This window comes from Bolinopsis microptera, chromosome 1 (genome assembly GCF_026151205.1).
Source record: "Bolinopsis microptera isolate Bmic1 chromosome 1, MBARI_Bmic_1.0, whole genome shotgun sequence".
In the NCBI taxonomy this organism is placed as follows: Eukaryota; Metazoa; Ctenophora; class Tentaculata; order Lobata; family Bolinopsidae; genus Bolinopsis; species Bolinopsis microptera.
The window spans coordinates 21,407,577-21,429,201 of NC_087072.1; the positions used below are offsets into that span (position 1 = coordinate 21,407,577).

General features: G+C 39.1%; 2 protein-coding genes across 2 annotated transcripts; one reads left to right on the forward strand and one right to left on the reverse strand.

Moving 5' to 3' along the window:
* Window positions 1–470: 470 nt before the first annotated feature.
* LOC134824395 (uncharacterized) lies at window positions 471–14,881 on the forward strand. The gene is made up of 10 exons (XM_063836299.1): window positions 471–714; window positions 1,982–2,094; window positions 2,839–2,915; window positions 3,693–3,781; window positions 7,772–7,874; window positions 12,936–13,015; window positions 13,197–13,363; window positions 13,568–13,795; window positions 14,072–14,186; window positions 14,412–14,881. Exons 1-10 carry the CDS (start codon window positions 556–558, stop codon window positions 14,562–14,564), a joined length of 1,284 nt encoding a protein of 427 aa, XP_063692369.1. The 5' UTR covers window positions 471–555; the 3' UTR covers window positions 14,565–14,881.
* On the reverse strand, window positions 14,827–20,725 carry LOC134824385 (putative sodium-coupled neutral amino acid transporter 11). The gene is made up of 11 exons (XM_063836287.1): window positions 20,645–20,725; window positions 19,953–20,091; window positions 19,765–19,839; window positions 19,389–19,583; window positions 18,939–19,116; window positions 18,735–18,802; window positions 18,447–18,608; window positions 16,420–16,532; window positions 16,169–16,297; window positions 15,818–15,974; window positions 14,827–15,443 (listed from the first exon to the last, which is right to left on the reverse strand). The coding sequence occupies exons 1-11, from the start codon at window positions 20,693–20,695 to the stop codon at window positions 15,340–15,342; spliced, it is 1,371 nt and encodes a 456-aa protein (XP_063692357.1). The 5' UTR covers window positions 20,696–20,725; the 3' UTR covers window positions 14,827–15,339.
* Window positions 20,726–21,625: the final 900 nt, after the last annotated feature.

Consider the following 21,625-nt stretch of genomic DNA (forward strand, 5'->3'; position numbering starts at 1 on the left):
AGAAAATTCCCATATTTTCGTTCCCAAATCATTTAGCCATTTAGGTCACCGGAGTTACGTCAAACATAAATATGTCTCGCAAGGTACCAATTTATTAACATTATTAACGTTGGAACCTTCGAGTGAGCCCCAATCAAAATACGTAGTCAGCCATACAATGAAAGATAATGTCAGTAATAAAATGAGCACTGCATTATTTTTGGGTCATCAGCACTGTATCAAATAGGTACATTAATTGTATCATTACTGCAGACCTCATCATTCCATCAGAAGTGTGAAACTTCCACTATCTGCCAGATAAGTTGTATAAACCAAGCATCTCAATACTCTTTATAGCACTGTCTACATGTACACAATGTAATGTTGTAAGCTGTTCACTGTTGTTTGCTTTTTGTTGCGAAACTTTAATATTTTGATATCGTTAAACGATCTAACTGGTTTGTGCTGTAGGTAATTAAAAACTAACAAGTATTTAATTGCAGAGTATGTAAAAGGTAGCTAAAGACGTCACTTGGTTCTACACAATCACAAGAGCTAATTGCAACCTCGTACACGATGTCTCCACACACCAAAACCGACACCCCGACCTCGGGCACAACCGGGACAGGGACCTTCACAGCTTCCGCCGGCCCTAAGTCTACTTTCGGGGCCGGATCCTCCAAAACGGGAAAATCACGTGGATCTAGTCGGCGGAGAAGAAACAAGGAAAAACTGGTAAGCTGTGGTCAGTAGAAACAATACTTGCATACAAGGAGATATAAAGCTACTAATTAAAGTTAATGTAAGTAGACGTTGCGGAGTCTAGTTGCGCGATTGGACAAGGGGGCAGTTTTAATCATTTAGATGTTATGACTATGAAAGACTTGAAGTTAAACGACCGCTTCGTAGCGATGTAACAAAAGTTTACCACGATAATTAATGGAGTGCGCTGCAGAACAAAGAACTTGCACTAGAATTATCTAGGTTAAGATAATGTGACTAACAGTATAAATTAAGCGAATCTATTTAGACTAAAGCGATTATTCTCGTCCTAAAAACATAATCAAATGTTATTGTGACTCACGTGTTGTATCAATTGAGAAAGTCCGCGGAAAATGAATGAGGTTAGGTAAGAATAGCATGTGATTGTAAAACAAAATTCATCCTTATGGTAGAAAATCTTTAGTGCGACATAAAAATGTCACGTCAATGAACCAAGTTCCTTAGAAGAGTGTTTTTTAATATGTAGAAAATCTTTAGTGCGACATAAAAATGTCACGCCAATGAACCAAGTTCCTTAGAAGAGTGTTTTTTTAATATGTTTGAAAAAGATAAAGACATCATTATATATTATATAACCACAGAGTAATTACTAAATAAGGTGAGTGTTCAGCATCAATAATTTGGCTAAATTAAGAATTAAATGAACCTTATAAAAACTACACAAGCTCTTTTTCACGCGCTTTACCCAAAAGGTCATATTATTATCATTACCATAGACACTTTAACAGTAAACGGGAACAAAACATGATAACACAATGAATGCAAAATTTAGCAACAAAATATCAAATGCTGTTAATCGAGATAACAAACAAAAAGAGTTGAGAAAATTATTTCATTAAAAATAGAGTTATCTCTAGACTTAAATGTTAATAGAAAACTAATTCAAAAGTAGCGGACAGTTAAAGTCTGGATCCAGTAAATAAGATTTGGATTGTTTTATGATCCGTTAGAAAATAAAGTGGCGATGATCGGTCGCCAATAAAATAGAAAAAGTATGTACAGATTAAAGCTGAATGTTTTAAAACTTATTTAACAACTTACAACTACTTTCATCAATATTTTGTACGAAAACAGTAGAAATGTGTTTCAAGCAATCTAAATTCTAATTCCCGCAACTTAAATTGTACGATCTATCTACAGTAATAATCAATACTGTTAGCCGAAATTTCTTTAAATAACTTAATCTCCGATTAGTTCATTTTACATGCCACAATCAAAGGTAGAGAAGAAGTGGATGATATTTGAACCACCCTCCGAAGACGAACCCTACCCCGGCATGACTATCGTGGACACGAAAGAGGGAGTTATCGAGGCTTTCGAGAAAATCAACCAGTGAGTTATTACTTAATATTATTTACAAATTATTGGACAATACATCACTTTATTAACTGGTGTTCAGATACAGTTGTTCAGCTGTATGCGTTAAACTAAAGCGACACTGGTCCGCGGGTTGGAGAATGATCACAAAATCCAAGCTATCGGTTACGTGGCAAATGACTATTGGCTATGGTGTACCACTATACCACTATTGTGGTACAATCTAGAATTTGTACCTGCCACCACAGAATTACAGCCAAGTTTAATTGTTAAAGGAGTGCTGGGGTATAGATTAAATTAAGTTGACAAGCAAAGAAAAGGTCAGTCAACGAAAGACGAGCCCCAACATTTCAAACTTGAAAACCTGCGAAACAAGAAGTGGGAGAACATGGTTACATGCGTGTTACAAACAACGAAAACATTAATGCGGTAAACTCTTAATTCCTAAAACTACAAGAACACGCATTTAGACAAATGTAAAATATATTAACATTAATAAGAATCGCTTAACCAACATTATATCTTCACAATATGGATGACGGTTGATTGACAAGACTGTTGCGGGAGAGACACTGCAGAGATCGGCCGCAGAGCATTGCTCAAATAGACAGCTTTACACCAACAAGCAGGCTCTCTGTGTTCAATCTAGACAGACCTTAGGCAGGATTAACATGGCATTAACAGCCAGCCAAACCGCCCACTAACCGCCCCACTAACCACTAACCGCCCAACCCAAACTAATACCTGACAACATTGCAGTTACCTGAAGCCGAGAGTGAAGCAGGCTACCAGAGAAATATTCGTCTCGTTCGGAGGACACAACATCTCAAGAGACGGTCAGTGTCTTTCCACCACCATTTCCCGCCAAACTCTCTTCCACGTTACAGTGCAATGTAGCTCGCACTGAAAATATATCACTGCTAAACTTCTCGCTTATTGACGTCTAGCAAATTAAATTCTTAAAATTTTACCGACTTTGAGAGTATAAAACGCGGTGATTAACAAATTGGAAACTATTATTCTAATCTCAACCATCAACATTATTTGGTATCATTCTCCCATAATCACAATGACCTTCCTAAATGAACTAAACATCCTTGCTGCATCTACTGCATGTTATCCAAACCATTCTTACCAATGTCTTCCTCGAACTATATAATCGTAATAATTCATTAATGCCACAAAGAGATCTTTGAGACAGTAATGTGTCGGGTGGCAACCGTTTTATGCCATTAACTAATACCGACGCTCTTTCGATCATAAGAAAGCATTAAGAACTGACAGTAAAGTTTAACTCTGCCACCACCTCCCACGATATTAATATAATAGGCGACTTCACAAAATTGAGAGGATCATAGTTGAGAACAGTGATCTTTGCCAGTCATTATTGGAAACCATTTCCAGGGTGCTTAATATGATTCACATTTTTGTGAACGCTTCAGCATCATATTGACGCAGCTTTAACGCCTTGTACTATATATGCTACAATCAATAATCACCCTGGAAAGTGAGATATTACTAATAGTGCTCTGAAATGATGTCTGGATATCCAGAAGTGATAACCGGCTGATAATTAAGCACCACCATAATAACTAACAACACCACCTCACCAGGTTTTATCTCGCTGATAGCGGTGACAGAAGGTAATGGTATAACCTACCTCTTCGATCTAATAACTCTCGAGAATGAACTTTGGGATAATGTGAGTTGTACAATTTAGAAATATTCATGCTTTCTGTCAGTGTCATGTAATATTAATATTTAAACCATATTTATGATATCAACGTTTGGTAATTGCAATTCTGAAGAAAATCTCGAATATATTACCTTAGCATTAGATATATAAGCTCATTTTACACCCAGTTTGAAAGACTAATACTAACTGTTAAGAAGGTTTCAAGACCTGCCCCAATTGGCCCTAATTCTGTCCAGAAAATGATAACCCCAAATTAATTTTATCAATACGATATCACGTTATTTTGACGGTTTAAAGTTTGTTTTAAATAGATAAATAGACGTCATTGGGTTGTCGAAGTGACTGGTGACAAGTATTAAGTTCAAGAACTGGGTTACCGTTAATTCATGAGGAATAATGCGATCATCAGCAAACGGGAAGTGAGAGTAAATCGTTATTCGTTCGTGATACAACTCGCACTAAACTGATGTCATTACAGTTTCAGCTCAGCTCATTAACTTGTCACACTAATATTGTCACACCCTCCAATATTGTAGTGACTCCTAGTCCCATGCTATTAAAGTATCACAGCTGATCATTATCCTGATTAAACAAAGTAAACACTTGTGTAGGGACTAGGGAGGGCGTATCTTGCTTGGTTATAATGTAGCACTTAGCAGAGAGATCACAAGCCTTAAATGTTTATTTACTTTGGAATTAAATTATCGCAGCAACGGAATAATTATTTTATTTTTATTAATAAAACTTAAGTCAGCAAAAGTCTTTAGTCAACACATCTGGTCTCGAATAAATATGAATTCGACAAGATCATCAACTAGTCAGAGACAAGAACACCTCCAAACATTTTTGTACATGCTTGCCATTGCATACATTGAGGTTTCGGTACATAATTTTAAAAGTGGCTCCTGGTGTAATTAATATATATTCAGGCCCACCTGATCACTAGTCTGAAGTGAGGCAACTGTTTATTTTGCTTGGTGCAAACCAATAATGCAGCAGAGAGGTCACTAGCGTAAAATAGTATAGTATTAATTAAGTTATTGCAGTAATATCGGACTGTGCGACCTTCACATCTGGCCTGATTAATGGGAGTTGGGAAACGACCGAATTTCCGTTCTGTTAGGTTATGTTCGGTTAGGTTCTGTGAAACAAAATCGTGGTTCGGTATCAATAATTTAGCTGATGCTTCGCTATCAAGGCCAATATCACCCCACGACGCTCCTTCACACTATTTATGATTATAGCACATTCACTGCATTTCACAACCCCTTCTTTAAATATTAATCAAAATAGAGGAGGCTGATCATATTAAAAGGGGGATAACCATTTTATATGTTGTCATCTTGTCGTTAATTTGTGTCACTTCTAATCCCAGGTAACTGTCACCGCGTCATTCTCGCCCAGTATCACGAATCAAATGCTATTCTTGGGATACTATTTATTTAATGATAAATGACGACCCATAAATAGCATTTGACTAAATAGTTGGGTGCAGTGGTAGAGGTAGAAATAGTGGTAGGATTCGTAGCTGTATTATGAAGATGCCACGTTAATTAAACGGATTGACGATATCAAGAAATCAAACTCCAAAGCTTGCCCAAGCTCCTCCTAAATTTGTTCCTGACAAAATGATGAAAGTTAGATCCCCAGACTCTGCTGTGTTTTCAGTTACCAAGTTTATCCTCAACGTTAGTCCTCAAATTTTAACTGAAAATCCGCTAATTTTTTAACCAGTTTTCAATCTAACGCTCCTGCTTTACCGACCCACGTGTCTTGCCAAACCCAAATCAAAATTCCAATCTTCTCCCCACGGTAACGTCATTAAACGGTGGTTCAGAATAACAGTCGTAAATACGTAAATTTCGAGGCATTCGGAAAAATGATTTTGAGGGTTAATTTACAAGTGGGATTGCAGTTAACCAATCAGAAACACTGTTTAAATAGTAATTTACGGCGACGGCAATTTCCACTTTGTGCATTGTGGATATGCTGTTAAATCAAAATGGGGAAATGTTTAATTCTGAAGTTCAAGTAAAACGATTTACATTTGCATGCTAAAACGTATTACGTATGTATGTCGTAGTATATGCACAGTATGACCAGGGTTTAACTCCCAAAAGCAGTTCAGCTAGAAGAATACTAGCAGGAACCCGTGTTTCTCTAAAGTGGTGTCAAAAGACATTAAGCAATTAGACAATGTTATTTATTTAATTTGTGATTTTGACACCACGCTGGGGGTCCATTTTTCGGGACCTAAATTATTTATTCCTTGGCCAAATTTGTATCTCTTTATACTGACCAAAAGGCCATAAAAGCATTCGACCCAGCCAAAAAAGTTTCAAAAGTATATCACTCACGGTTTTCGCGGAAAGTCGTGTTAAAGTTGAAGTCGTGGTGTCACTCACGTCTTGACTATACATCAATAGAGAAATAAATAATACATAATATACAACGGTGTTTATTTCTCCTTTAAGCAAAGTGCTCAACTAATGGAAAGGAGCTTTCTATAAGCGTGACAAAACATAGTTTACTTTGTCACGCTTATAATACATAATATGTATTATACAATAAAACGTCGCAAAATTCCCTCTTTACCAATCAGAAAACAGACACCGCGTGACTCACAACAGCTTATCATAATATTTATAAAGTACAGTCCAGCAAGGTAATGATTGAGATACTCACAAGACTATCGAATATTTACGACATTATAATAATATCGAGAGAGCTCCATTATTTTTTATTTAAATATTTAAAGGTTCGAGGCTGGTGTGTTTAAGATACTACTTGACCGCACTATTTTACTGAATTATATTGTAACAGTGAGCTAGTAGTGATCACTGATCAGCAGTGATCAGCAGTGGTCGGATGCAGGGGACTATTTAAAGTATTTCTCTTGGCTTAAATAGGTTAATCTACAATTTATCAGAAAGCTATTGGCTGACCAAGAGTTAACATCCTGCACAGAACTATAAACTACTACTACTACTATGTCGGAACTAAGTCCGATCTACGCCAGATAACCCCCTCCATGATATATCCCTGTCCCGCATCATGGTTCGCAGTTCCTGATTCCTCTTTAGAGTTTGTCCCAACTTCCTTCCGTAACATAGACAAGTAGCTTTGTCTTGGTCGGCCTTGCTGTGCTCTACCGTGCATACCTAGGTTCCCATAAGACTAAATCATTGGCAAGTAGCTCAGGATGTCTGATGCAGATTCCAGATATCCTTCAGTCTATGTAGGGCACCCCACGCTTTTCCCTTTCTAACCCTTATCTCCCTATCTGTGCTCTCAATCCAGGATCCTAAGTAGATGAAATCATCCACATTTTCTATGGCTTCCCCGGATCGACTTCGTAGGTCGCTCTAGATCGATCCTCCATATTCAATGTCATAACCTTGGTCTTGCCTTCGTTTATGTGTAGCCCCACGAACTATAAAGTGTGTCAATATAGTCGGCCTACGTTATACTGTTATAGATATACAAATCAGGAGACAGTCCAAACTATCAGTATGCACAGTATGCAATTACACAGTTGAAAACTTTTCAAATAGGGTTTAACTCCCAAAAGCAGTTCAGCTACAAGTTATATTAATTTAATAATAATAATATCAATAATATATTAATATAGTTAAGAATATAATAATAAAATTAATATATATTGATATAGTTAAGAATATAATAATAATATTAATATATATTAATATATATTGCCGGGCAAATGATCCGTTTCATGATATGTATAAAACAATACCAATCATCAGTGCACTAATTTGTTCCAATTGTTCGAATTATAACGCTCCTGCTTAACTACAGTTGAGCACTCTCTTTGGGAAACCAAGCAACAACTATTTATTAGTTAAAAATATAGATAGATTTCCCACCATACAAAAATGTACAATAATCTAGGAGTAGGGGCGACTCGGCCATTTACGCCATCTTTTTTCCTGATCTCTCGGGACAATTGATATTCGCCTAATAATTGATCGTCAACAGGGCATGAGGGACTTTCTAGAGATCCCGTACAATGAGAAAGTGGTATTCGATACCAGGGAAGTGAAGGATTGTTTGACTAACAACCACGGCTTCGTCTACAAAGGTGAGCTGTTACATCACGTGACTAAATAATATACTAGATCATTTATCATCTATACAAAGGTAAAGCGAGATTTTACTTTTACAATGAAATCTCTACATTGGTAATGGGCGAGATTTTTTAATACTGAAATCTTTACTATTATCGTATCTTTACGATATATCGTTAGTCGAGATTGTTCTTTAAGTTGAAATTTTTTTAAATGTACATAACAATTAATAAAATATCAAATTCATATGAATATCTTAAACAATTGTTCATAGCAGATGTAGCATTATGCCAGTGGCGTAACAAAGTGCCCCGCAGACCCACATTTCATCTCATCTGATTGATCATAACAATCCGCCAAACCATCACAAAGCCACACTTTCTCGATACACTGCAGGCCATCTTTACATTTTACCATGTCATCAGAGCAATCGTACCTCTCACAATAGGCCTCATCTGATCCATCCAAACAATCTGTTTTACCATCGCACATGTACCCGGTCCATATACACTGCAGGCCATCTTTACATTTGGAAAAACCCTCTGAACAGACGTAAGCTTTGCAATTTGCCTCGTCAGACCCGTCTGAACAGTCCTTGTCCTTGTCACACCAGAAGCCGGTGTAAATACACTCAGTACCATCTTGACAGGTCACATCGTCCTCTCTGCAAGGTAGTTGAGTAGCATGTAGTCGGAGTGAAGAGCAGACTGTGAACAGGAGCAGAGCTGTAGTCCCTGTCATTATCATCTAGTGGGAGCAGGGGTTGTAATACTACATTAGCATGGCCTTCAGACCATGCAGAAAGCAACAAGAATAAAATCTGGGAAGTTTAAGATTACCTTAGGGGTCGTTCACATATTACGTAATCAGCCGAGGGGGGAGGTGGGGTTTCCAAATGATTAAGCTAGTGTAATTTTGACACAATAGCTACATGTGTAAAACTGATTATGGGGGGGGGGGGGGGGGGGGGTAAACATTGTCCAAAAAGTGATTACGTAATATGTGAACGACCCGTTATCAATATGAAGAAACCTACAGTTAAGTCGAATTGAGGGTCTAGTTTTAGGTTACGGAGCATTTTCTCTTTAATAATAACCTAAACTGTATTCAAATCGCTTCCTCCACCTTCTTTTCCCGGCACAACCTAAGCCATTAACTTAATACAAATATGTACAATGTATGGCCCCAAAGGTTTTGCTCTATTACGGGTAAACCTAGGATGCTGCAGATTCAACTCTGTACATTCAGACCGTCTGTGCGTGGTGAAGAGCCACATCCTGCTCGAGGTGGGGCTGCATGCAACTTCAGCGATGGAGTTGTAACTGAACACAGCGGATCTAGGGGTGCACCCCCGAAAAAAAGCCGGGCATCCTCAGAACAAGCTCGTGATGATGGTGATTTGGGTTAATGAAGATGTAACAGATTCCGGAACTATGGGAGCACCATCTGTCATCTTTCCGTTTTATTTACTGTATGTGGGAACATCTACTGATGAAGTAGCTATCAAGAGAGCCATTCCAGTGGCGCAGGTGGCTCACGTGTCACATAGCCAACAGAAAAGAAACATGATGAATAGTTCTTACAGCACTAGGGTATCAGCCCCTACTTTTGTTTCTGGACGTGAAGGTGGTAATGATTTCACCAACTTAAATCCGAATGGAAGGTTGGTGAATGATGAGCCTAATCAACCTGAAACACCCAACATAAACGAAAACAACAAAAAAAGTTTATTTTCATGTACCGACATAACCTGGGTAGGCACTCTTAACACTAGAACGATAAGAACTGCTCAGAGGAAACTGGAGATGGTACATCTTTTCGAGAAGAGTGGAGCAGAGATTGTAGGTATCCAAGAGCACAGGATAGTCCATGAAGAGCCTGTCAAAGTAGAGAGAGTTGGCAAGAGCAGCTATCTAATTACTTCATCAGCTACTAGGAATCGGGCCCAGGCAGCAGTGGGCGGAGTGGGATTCATCCTAACTAGCAAGGCATTTGACGCAACTACGGAGATAACACCAGTAACGGAGAGAATCCTTAAGATATCTCTAAATGGTAATCCTAAACCAACCTTCGTCTGTGTCTACGGACCTACGGAGGCAGATAGTGTAGAAGCAGCAGAGAAGTTTCATACCGATCTAAGGTGTGCAGTCTCACAGATCCCTGCTCACAACTTCTTGGAGGTGATTGGGGATTTTAACGCTCACCTTTCAAAGAGGGACGAGAATGACTTTGGTTGGTATTTCCATGAGAGAACCAACAGAAATGGGGAGCTGCTTCGGGATACTGCCCTGGAATGTAATCTGGAGATTACAAACACCAGGTTCAGAAAGAAGCGGGGTAAGATGTGGACTCACCTATCGGATGGAACCCTGAATAAGTCTCAGTTAGACTTTATTCTAGTGAGGAAGAAGTGGAGGAACAGTGTCAAAAATACTGAAGTCTACAGCTTCTTTAGTACACTGGGTACTGATCATAGACTTGTTTTGTCTAAGATCAAGCTATCTCTTCGACGAGCAAAAAAGCAACCCAAGAAAACCTGGTATAATTGGGGAGCACTTAAATCGGATGAAGACCTACAGAAGAGATATGCTGTAGAAGTCAAGAATCGGTACTCTGCTTTATGCGAGCAAACCGATGAAAGTGAGGTTACGGAACTGTATGGGCATTTTGTTGATGCGATTGCTGATACCAACAAAGCCATACTGCCTAAGAGAGAAAAGAAGAGACGTGACGATTTCGCGGGTGATCAGCGAGTTCAAAGCGTGCGTACAGCCTTGCAGCAAGCAGAGACTGTCTATCACCGGGATCCTAGTGAAGACAGTCGACTGTCTGTTAAGCTACTAAAAACTGAACTGGATCAGGTGTACCAGGACATCTTTGAAGAAGATCTAGTTGCCAAGGTTAGAAGGGTCGAAATGGCTGCAGACAGATGCAAAAACAAAGAAAGTTGGAATGTCATAAATGAGATAACTGGCAGGAAGGCCAAGGGGGCAACTCAAATAAGGGGCAACGGAGCCGAAGAAAGGAAGAAAAATTGGCTTGGGCATTTCACGAATCTGTTAGGGAGTATACCGGATGTGGAAAACGAGCATCCTAGGATCGAGACTCAATTTGAAGGACTCAACATCAGTACAGAACCTTTTACTGTGGATGAGCTTAAAGCTGCTAAACACAGGATAAAAGAAGGTAAAACACCAGGTGATGACGGCATACCACCTGAAGTCCTCAAAAGATGCGACCTGGATGAAATCGTGCTGTCCTTCTGCAACAAAGCCCTGACAGATGGTATTGCGCCAGATCAGTGGAGGATAAGTAACATCATCCCGGTTCCCAAAAAGGGAGACTTGACCAACCCTGGAAACTGGAGGGGGATATCTTTGACTTCTCTCGTAGCTAAGACTCTTAATAGAATGGTGCTTAATAGGATCCAGCCGGCTATAGAGGGGGTACTTAGGGACACTCAGAATGGTTTTCGGGAAGGACGGTCCACTACTAGTCACATCTTGGCACTCAGAAGGATTCTAGAGGGGGCTAGACAGAGAAATTTACCGGTAGCTATGGTGTTTGTTGATTTTAAGAAGGCCTTTGATTCACTTCACCGGGGAATTTTGATGCAAATACTAAAGGCCTATGGAATACCGGACAGTATTGTAGATATCATTAATCTTCTCTATGTCAACACGAAGGGCAAAGTTATAACACCAGATGGGGATACCGAGCTATTTGATATCCTGGCAGGAGTTCTTCAAGGGGATACATTAGCACCATACTTGTTCATTATAGCCCTTGACTATTGCATGAGACAAGCCTTAAGCAAGCATCCTGAAATAGGATTTACCATTAAGCCTTATCGGAGTAGGAGAGTCAAGGCGGAGAAGATAACAGACACTGGTTTTGCAGATGACATTGCTCTGATAGCAGATACTGTAAAGGAGGCAGAGATGCTGATGCTAGAGGTAGAAAGAGTTGCTGCTACAGTGGGACTTAAAATGAATGAAGGGAAAACCAAATTCATTACTCAGAACATCGAGAACCCTGATACCATCAAGTCCCTGGGTAACAACACAATAGAGCACGTGGAAGACTTTACCTACCTTGGTTCTAGAATCAGAGACAGTGAGAGCGATATCAGAGTTAGGAAAGGAAGAGCATGGGGAGCATGCCACACTCTCAAAAAACTTTGGAAATCTAACCTTAGAAAGTCTATCAAGACCAGAGTGTTCACAGCACTAGTCGAGTCGGTGCTTCTATACGGTTCTGAGATTTGGACTATGACGAAAAGGCTGGAGAAGATGGTTGATGGTTGCTATACACGAATGCTAAGAATGGCCCTTAACATCAATCAATATCGAGACCATGTCAGCAACCACAGTCTGTACGGTGATCTTCCTAAAGTCAGCTCCAAGATAACCCAACGAAGGCTCAGACTTGCAGGTCATGCTCACCGACATCCGGAGCTGACACTGAACAAACTGATCCTCTGGAAGCCGAGTCATGGGCATACTAACAGGGGCGACCTTACCTAACACTACTAGATAACCTAAAAGCAGATACTGGGCTGAAATCAGTAGATGAGATAGCTAGACTGATGGAGGACAGAAAGCTGTGGAGAACTGTTGTCAATGGATCTCGGGAATACTACCCGCCTTAAGTCAAGTAAGTCAGTAGTTGGACGGGTAAAAGAATTCTGGAGAACAGCAAGTAAGGAGGCTTATCAAACAAGTCCTTAAAAATGAATTAGGAAAATGCCCATGCAGCAGTAAGTCTTATTGAAATATAATATTCTGGTGGAATTAAAAGAATATTTCATGAATATCCAAATGTTGATAACCATAAAAATTACCATGTTTAATGTTTCAAAGTATTTATATTTATAAAGCTAAAGTCTCATCACTCATCGCTCATCACGCATCACGCATCACGCATCACGCATCACGCATCACGCATCACTCATCACGCATCACGCATCACGCATCACTCATCACGCATCATGGTTACTATCTTTATCTTACTTTCTAAGGAAACATGTTTTAATTCAGCTGCTGATTTAACGCTCAATTATAAAATGTTTTCAGGTATGTTCGATCTACGAATTATCGAGGTTATGCAGAGGGGAAAAGTTAAAACATACAAGGGTCTACCACACGAGAAGATTGTTAGTATGAGAGTGTTCTTAATTTGTTATCATGGTTATGTACTTTGTTTTTAACGAACATCGGCCTACGTTTTTCAGTTCAAAGTATTCTGTTTTCGTCTTGAGTGGTATATACAAATAAATGGCGGGGTAGAGCTTAATACGGTCCATGTTTTAAGTAAAACAATTTTCTAACTGGCAGGAAAAAGGAGGAATAACAAAGACAGTGGTCTCAAAAACTTTCCTCTTCAAGATAGATGACATATTCACATATTACGTCAAACCTTCTGAACGGGAAGAAATGAAATATATAGAGGAAAAGCTCGAGGAGAAAACATGGAGGAGTAGAAAAAATGGAATCGAGAATAAGTAAGAATTTAGTTTATTCATGGAAGAGGATTTCCAACCCGATTCATGATTTCATCGTCTTTTAGCTTTTTAGCAGATAACTTAACGAAGAATTGATAATACCTCAGAACGATTTTCAGTTAACCAGCTACTGGCATTAACACAATTTTACCCTATAAGAAGAAGCATCAAAACAAACTAGAAATCAAAATGAATAAATTGCAGCTGCCAGCGTTGGGTGTTCGAATACCAGAAGTTTCTGATAACACTATGGAGAAACTACAAGTTCGGGACTATCCAACAGGACAAGTTGTGGTGGATATCGTCGGAACTTTACAACGCTCTCTTCCACGACAAGGACCTCCGAACATACAATAAGTTTGAGGTTAACAATCTGGTGCCCAAGTTTGTACTCTGTGTAGGAACAACTGACCAGCCTCTTGGTGGGGTCAGGTATGCCAACTATCTTCAGCTGAACACATGTATTTTTAAAGCTCCTTAATAAACATTTCGTATCAGTTTTATGTTTCTAACAACCCCCTCCTAATCTTCAATTGATAGCCAGACTGCAAAAATATCTGTATTGGTCTAGCTACTGTATGGTCTAGCTACTGTATGGTCTAGCTACTGTATGGTCTAGCTACTGCATGGTCTAACCTTATTTATATTGACACTGACACTCATATTATATACATTATACACCCCTGACCCTGGTCCCAACCATTTCAGGTGTGTCAAGTGTTTCAGGATGATGCCTAGCACCGAGTTTACCCAGGCGATGATCCGTAATAGATCTATCTGTGCCTGTACCAACTGTGTGCTCATGGCATCTGACAATATAAAGGTCTGTTCAGAATACCAGGATCAACAAACAACACGATTTACTCTTTTTCTTGTGAATTTCCAATTGCCCATTTTAAAGTCATGTTGATAATTCTCATGACAAATCGACGATATGTTTAACATTTAAATAAAGAAGAATTGAGTGTAGCTGTTATTCTAGATATTTTAACAGTGCATACGAGACATTATTATAATTCCAGCTATGATACCTCTTTGACCACTTCAGCAACCAAAGGCGACAGCAAAACCACCGAAAAAGAAGAAGAAGACCAAGAAGAAGAAAGTGAGGATAGCAGGGGGCGATCCAGGCGGGGACTCTTCCAGCGGTATATCTGCAGCAGGGGGTGATTCTTCAGGGGATGAGAAGGACAGTAAATAATTTCTCGTGATGGAGAATAGTAAATCTTAGAAGATGTTAGAGGATTGTATGTGTTGTTTAGTGAGCCCGCCGTATTCCATGAACTGCCCATTTTCTGTTCATAGCACATTATATAATTACAACCTAATAAATTTGAGTAATTTAACGCTGTATAACCAAAAACGATCAGGGAAAAGGTGACGTCATTGTCTTATAGGTTAGATTGTTAATTTGAGTTATGTTAGATTTACAGTTGTTGGAGTCGAGTTATAAAGCAATTTTTGTAAATAAATTAGAATCAATAATTATTACAACGATAACATTGAATTAGTACAATTACACAAGCGTTATTATTAGTTAAAAATCTTGAATATAAAAAGCAAAAACAGGATTACGAAAAGCACACAAATTTCAAATTCACAAAAGAGAATTTAAATTAGAATTTAATTTGAATAATCAGCGTCCAGCGAAGCAGGTAAATGAAGGGGTCAGCAAACGTTAGCTACTAAACAATAAACAATAAACATCCACAGTAATATTAGTAGATCAGATGGTTATACCAGGAGTTGTTCGAGAGGTTGTGCCGATGAGAGGCTTACAAGCATTACAATGGTATACCATTGAGGATTAATTTTAAGGTGGAGAGTATTCCAAGGGTTGATAGCGAGGGCTCTAGTTTATAAGGAGAATGGGTTCCCCACACATGGAGCTGCTACATTACAGCAGCTACACGTATCATCGCTTTAAAGACTGGATCCGTTAGATCCTCTCCTCAATCTAAAGTTCAGCAGTACCGTCAGAGTTCTCCCGTCATTTCGGCCAGGGTACGGTTACAGAACCCAACACAGTAGCTTAGATCGGGTGTTTCTGAGACGTTCTTTACTATTTTCATTATCAGACCTAAAGGTAAATCAGAGAATTTATTGACAATTCCCCTACTGTAAATGTATTTGCTTTCAGCGAGGTATAAGTTGATCGTTTGAAAAACTGATAATTCGGTAGGTTGGGAAACTGAAAGTTGGCTGTTACATATTCATAAACATATTTGAATTTTTTCCCATTTAAATGCCACAAAAGTGGAAAATATTGAATCACATGTCAAATGATATACCAATATTGGATGAGTTAATCAACTAAATAGTAAATACAAATGAATATTTGGATAATTTAGTCAGAGAAAAACCTCACAGAGAGAACTTAAAAGTACAATATTGGAATAAAAATGAACAATGGAATATTAATATTAATAAAGGAGATGACTTAAACAAACTAACCTGTCATGCCGAGTACAAAGAAAAGACACCCGAAAGTGAGCATGAGAATGGCAGATATCTTGCCGATGTGAGCCTTGGAACCATTAGGATCCAGTTTTAGGTAGAGAGCGGGAGGGAATATAAAGGCGTAGGGTATAGCAGCTAGAATACCTGCAACCTGAAATAGAAGAGGTTACCAAGTGATAGGGATGAGAAAAGTTTCCATTGTTCAAATTGTTTAGAGTCAATGCGATGAAGTAAGATGGAGACTAGAGGAGAGTGATAACGTTGAAGAGTGGATGAACGGTTTTTATTTTAAACGGCAACATTTAAGTTTTAACAATATAGTGTTAAGTGAAATATGACTTTTACCTCTAGAAGGAGTCCCAGTTTGTCAGTGACAAGAGAGATAAGAGAAGTTGAGGCCACAATACCAACTGTAATCAAGGCGTGACGTAGCTCCGAGGGAGGACTGTTGTTGAAGAGTGTTGACTGGATTATCTGAAGGAGGGAGTCGTTATAATATTAACTGTTAATCTACTAATTTCATATCTAAATTGTTACCGATATCATTTTGTAAAAAAACGAGGGGATTTATTCGAATAAATATATAAAGTACTCACGTCCCGACACACGAAACATTCGAGAGGGAAAGTGGTAACAACCCCAACAATGAACGCAACACGAGCAAAGTTTACCAGTGTATCACAGGGACAGAAGTTCTGGAGGATGTTACCTGGAATGTGAGAGGTCAGTGAAGGGTATGCGAGTGAACAGAAAGAATTAATGTAGATTCTCGTGGGGAGGTGAGGTACATTTGTTTACTTTTGATACTAAGTACCTGTTCAGCACAAGAGAGAGGTGATGCAAAATTTGTATTATGGAACGCTTGTAACGCTTGTAACTCCTGCTACCCTGGCCCTCCTGTTACCCCCCTTTGAAGGTCCCGATTTATTTTCTGAACGAAAGCTTTAAAAAAACCGAGAAATCGACCTTGTTATTAACTCATTTTGATGACTGTTTCCAAACTAAAATTGCACGAGAAATCGATTTAACTAGGTCTCAGAACCCACAAACACTTCCTTATCCCTCAAAATTCATGTTTTACTCAAACGAAGAACATTTTGATCCTGCATGAGTGCAACAAAAGAACAAGGAGATCGTCTCCTTAACAAATCAAACAGGTACTATCACAATTTTCAGAGCAGAGCACGATAGCAAAGTCAAAAGAAACACAATGTAGGTAGGTTACCAATACTACACCACATACCAATCATAATAACAACTGAATTAAATTTATTCTGAACGACAGGCAGCCGTGTGCTCCGTGATCCTGACCGAGCGACCAATTGTAATAGAGGTGTTATGTCAAGTGACGCCGATCAGTCCAACCACGAACAGGAAAAGCGAGCAGACGGATATCATATGTTTACTTTCTTTATCTGTATTTGACCCTCTGTTCACATTGTTATCGTTACCACAGCTTTATTCACGTACTCTAGTTCGACAACTTAAGTTCGCCAGATATCACCCCTGTCGAACTTCGGTACGTGTCGAAATAGAGTCCAGGTAGCGTATTCTAGTCCGAAAAATGGTTGCTGCTTGTGATCCAACGGCTATTGCCGGGTCCTCATCATAGGATCACAGGGTTCAATGGCAGATAAAACAATTTTCTGACATTCTAGCAACCATCGGTTAAAAATTCCAGAACCTTTCAGTATAGTTTTAATTCTCCTGTTTGCCACCCGGTTCTGGTCTAGCTAACATGATAATAGATTGATATCAGACTGTTTCCGGTTCAGCAGCCAAATCTCTAGTATAGACCGGTACTCGGTTAGTTACTAGTCGTTTGTGATAATATAAAGTGTGGTATGTGGTAGATATTTATATAGCGTACTCTACAATCTAGATCTATAAAACGAAGTACGAGTTACCACATTAGTCTTTTATCTCTCCGCTAAGTCTACAATTATGTTTACAAACAATTGAGTATGAGGTCAATTAAATTTTCATAGATATTGATTATAGAGATAACATCCACCTAAAATAGTTGGACAGCATGAGGCAAGTGGAAAACAATCAAACGAATAGATTTCAAGCTCGTTAAGGATCGTCGCTTGAGATCGGAGATTTCAAAATCTAGTTTGACAGTCAAAGTTCTCTTGTCGAACTTTAGTACGTGTCGAACTTTAGTCCAGGTAGCGCACTTTAGTTCGACAGAGTCGAACCTTAGGGTTTGTCGAACTACAGTACGTGTCGACCTAGACAAATCGATTTCTCGTGCAAATCTATTTCTCGTGCAATTTTAGGTCAGAAACAGTCATCAAAATTAGTTAATAACAAGGTCGATTTCTCGGTTATTTTTAAGCTCTCGTTCAGGAAATAAATCGGGACCTTCAAAGGGGGGTAACAGGAGGGCCAGGGTAGCAGGAGTTACAAATGTTCCATAATTCAACATGTGCATCGCCTATTTCTTGTGCTAAACAGGTACTAACCCTTAAAAGTAAACAAATGTACCTCACCTCCCCACGAGAATCCACATCTATAGGAGGGGCAATTAGAAATGGTAAAAATTGAGCTTTAGAGTGAAAGAAAGAATCATTTCAAAATTTCAAATAGATAGTAAGTTTCCCTAGATGCTAGAACCTACCAATAACGTTATCAGTAAAGATAATGTAACCACAGATGCCGAAGATGCTCATAAGGACACAAGCAACACTGATGCTAGTCCATACAACCATGTTGTAATTCTTCTCCGTTCTCTCCTCCAGGGAGTTCATTATCAGGAAACTGTTGTGGTGACACACGTACGCTAGGAAGAGGGGGTTGGTATAGTGTTCGGAATTCGGGTGGTATTATTTGGTTGTTGAGAAATGTTGTTAAGTTTACTATACGATCTTGGTTGTTTTACAAACGACAAAAATGTAAATAGTCTTACCGAAGAGGATTATTCCCCAAGACTGAATCACGAAATTCCCAAGACCATACTCCGGAGGACTAGTTTGGCTGAAAGAATTAAATTTCTCAGTCTGCAGGAAGTATGATGCCATCAAAATTAAAACAATTGCCACTTGCTATCTATGATAATTCATATCGATCGTAATATTTCTGAAACTCAATAAATTACATTAATAAAACTCACTGGGTCTGAGTAGCAGCCTTGTAGATGACAGTGCAGACGAGGAAGAGGACTGATATGACGGAGGCTAGAGAAATCTTGGAGAGGGACTGTATGAACTTGAAGTAGGATAGAGGGAGGACTACGAAGACTGTTGAGATAAGAAGAAGAAGTCGTCTGTCTGCTAAGGGCGAGTCCCAGGCTGAGATATTGAGTTGAGTTAAATTTGGGGATTATTGTTTGTATTTGACATTGTTAGCTAAAACATTCTTGTGTGTGGTCTCCTCATCAGCCAAAATTGAGAGATTTTCTGAGTAGATGATATGTAACACTGAGTAGTCTGAGGGTATAATGAAGGGAGGGATATTCATACCCACTACATACAAGGTGCCCAATATAACGAGGTGATTATGAATGGGAAAATGCTAACGTTAAACATACCAATTACCAATACTAAAAACTAAAATAACATACCAATAGCCCTGATAATAGTACTTAGATTATCAGAGATAATGATCTGATAAGACATCATGGCCATAAAAGGGAATGAGAACTGCATAACGATGAGGACTGGCACCAGGGCCTCCCCAAACGTAGCGGCTACAACCTCCTTGTAGCTGTTCTTCTTAGTCCACTGCCCGGCTTTGTATAGCAGGATCAGGGTGTAACCTGAAACAGCACTGAACTAGACTTTTTTCAGTTTCGTAAAGGATCAAGGAGTATGTGTGAGATCTTTAAAATGTATTGGCAACCAGGAATCAGTTATCATGTTAGTTTTGCAGATAAACGACTACTCGACAACCGCAGTGAACTACCAATTAAGTGATTAAGTCTCAAACTGATATCAGACCTGCTAAGATACCGATGAGGACTAGGGAGAATAATCCAATAATAGGACCGCACTCTTTCATCGCATACGGTATCGCTGAAAAAGAAGACTTATAATAAACGCAAACAGTGTAAACTGGTCCAGAACGTTCATTCAAATATTATGTGAAAAAGTCTCCAGAATAGTCCAGATTAATCCCACATACATACCAACGATTCCAGCACCCACGATAGCATTGATAAAGTTCATGGTAGCTCCGAAGGTTGTACTTTTAGACTCCTCATCTGATATGGGGTTAAAAACCTCATTCTCTGGGTCAGCTGCATTCTCTAGGGTCTCATATGTAGCCTGGGGAGGAGAACGATAATCGTATGTAGGTAAGGGCATGATGAGAGTTGGGCCATAGTGTCAGGATAGTCTTCAGTTACCCCCCAGTTCCATAGCGGATATTATGCCAAATTATTAGACGGAGGTTCATTTCTACGGTGATGATTCTCCGGCTCCGTATACTGTATTAGACGGAGATTGTAGCAGTTTGTGGCAGTTTCTTTGCACTTTGCTTCATCTGTGAGAATCAACAAAATTACCGTAGATGGTCTCCGGATAAGGTTATGGAACTGCAAACCGGAGAAATATCCGAAAAAGTATTAGTTGACGATCTCCGTCTAATAATTTGGCATAATATCCGCTATGGAACTAGGGGGTTAGGGTAGGGGGAAATACTTAATACGTTATACTTATAAAAACAGCCTGGATCAACGGACGTTTTTGATTAAATTTTTAAGTGAGGGTGGATATAATACAAAATCACAAAAGCCAAGTGATTCCTAAATAAGTCTGTCGTGAAACCTGTATCCATTAGATGGAATATATACAGTAAGGACAGTAAGATGAACCTAACCGTTGTCTTGGTGGAGATGGGAGCTTGTTCGTCTACTGTGTCCTCTGACATTACACTATTAGTGTTAAACTCGACTGTAACCCTCCTGAGTTAACAAGTGAGATTATCGCTGCTTTTGTAGTTGTTGTTTAGAGTAACTATATATTATTATGCTTTTGAGTTTTGGCCGGACAAGTGCACAGAATTGTACATCATTTGACACAAAAACATTGAGTGTGTACTACTTGGCCAATTATAATTATAAAGGTATTTGTGTCTCTAAAATACACTTAAGGGTGCACATTCTCCAATGTTAAGTATGATGCCAGGATCCTTTGTTTACCAGACTGGTTACATAATGTAACACAGGTTGAGGTAGAAAGAAAGGCAAATTCCCCACAAATCTAAACAATAGCAAACAGTAACTACCAACTAACTAACAGTGTCAAACTAGAATTCGGACAATGACGTAGAAAAACTCGTTAAGCGATAAATATGCCAAACATAGAGCTATGATTAAAACGTATGGGAATGTAGCTAGAAGGGTAAACTATAGTGAAATGTACGAACGTAGTGGCAGGGCAAATGACACTCGTTTATAATATATATAATGACATGACTGCGGCTCAGCTGCACAGCAAGGCAGGATCACGCGACCAGTATGGAATAATGACCAACGTCAGATTCGACAGCTACGCCATTCTCCCCATATTAAACCAAAAAACCTAGAACTAGAAGTCAGTGTGCATTTCAACCCCCCGAAAATCTGGGAAATGAAATGCCCGACAACAAAACTCCTACTCTCTCAACCGTTAAATGATGGATGTAAATTAAATACGGGATTGCGGATGACAGGGGTGGCACTACTAGACTCTCCTCCACTAGGAGAGCTCTTCCAGTACCTCGTGACCACCTGTACATCGGTTAGAACTTGGCTGGGTGCCACGTGACCCTGTAATCGCTGTGATTATACACCAAGCGGAGGGATCCTGCTCTGGGCAC

Bases quoted from the DNA above. Each gene is read 5' to 3' on its own strand.
- LOC134824395 (XM_063836299.1), top strand. From the start codon at position 556: ATGTCTCCACACACCAAAACCGACACCCCGACCTCGGGCACAACCGGG. The intron at 2,916-3,692 runs GTCAGTGTCTTT...CCACCTCACCAG, and splicing joins ACACAACATCTCAAGAGACG to GTTTTATCTCGCTGATAGCG. The intron at 3,782-7,771 runs GTGAGTTGTACA...GATCGTCAACAG, and splicing joins AGAATGAACTTTGGGATAAT to GGCATGAGGGACTTTCTAGA.
- LOC134824385 (XM_063836287.1), bottom strand. From the start codon at position 20,695: ATGTCAGAGGACACAGTAGACGAACAAGCTCCCATCTCCACCAAGACA. The intron at 19,840-19,952 runs GTATGTATGTGG...CTTCTTTTTCAG, and splicing joins CGTGGGTGCTGGAATCGTTG to CGATACCGTATGCGATGAAA. The intron at 16,533-18,446 runs GTAGGTTCTAGC...CTCACATTCCAG, and splicing joins CTTTACTGATAACGTTATTG to GTAACATCCTCCAGAACTTC.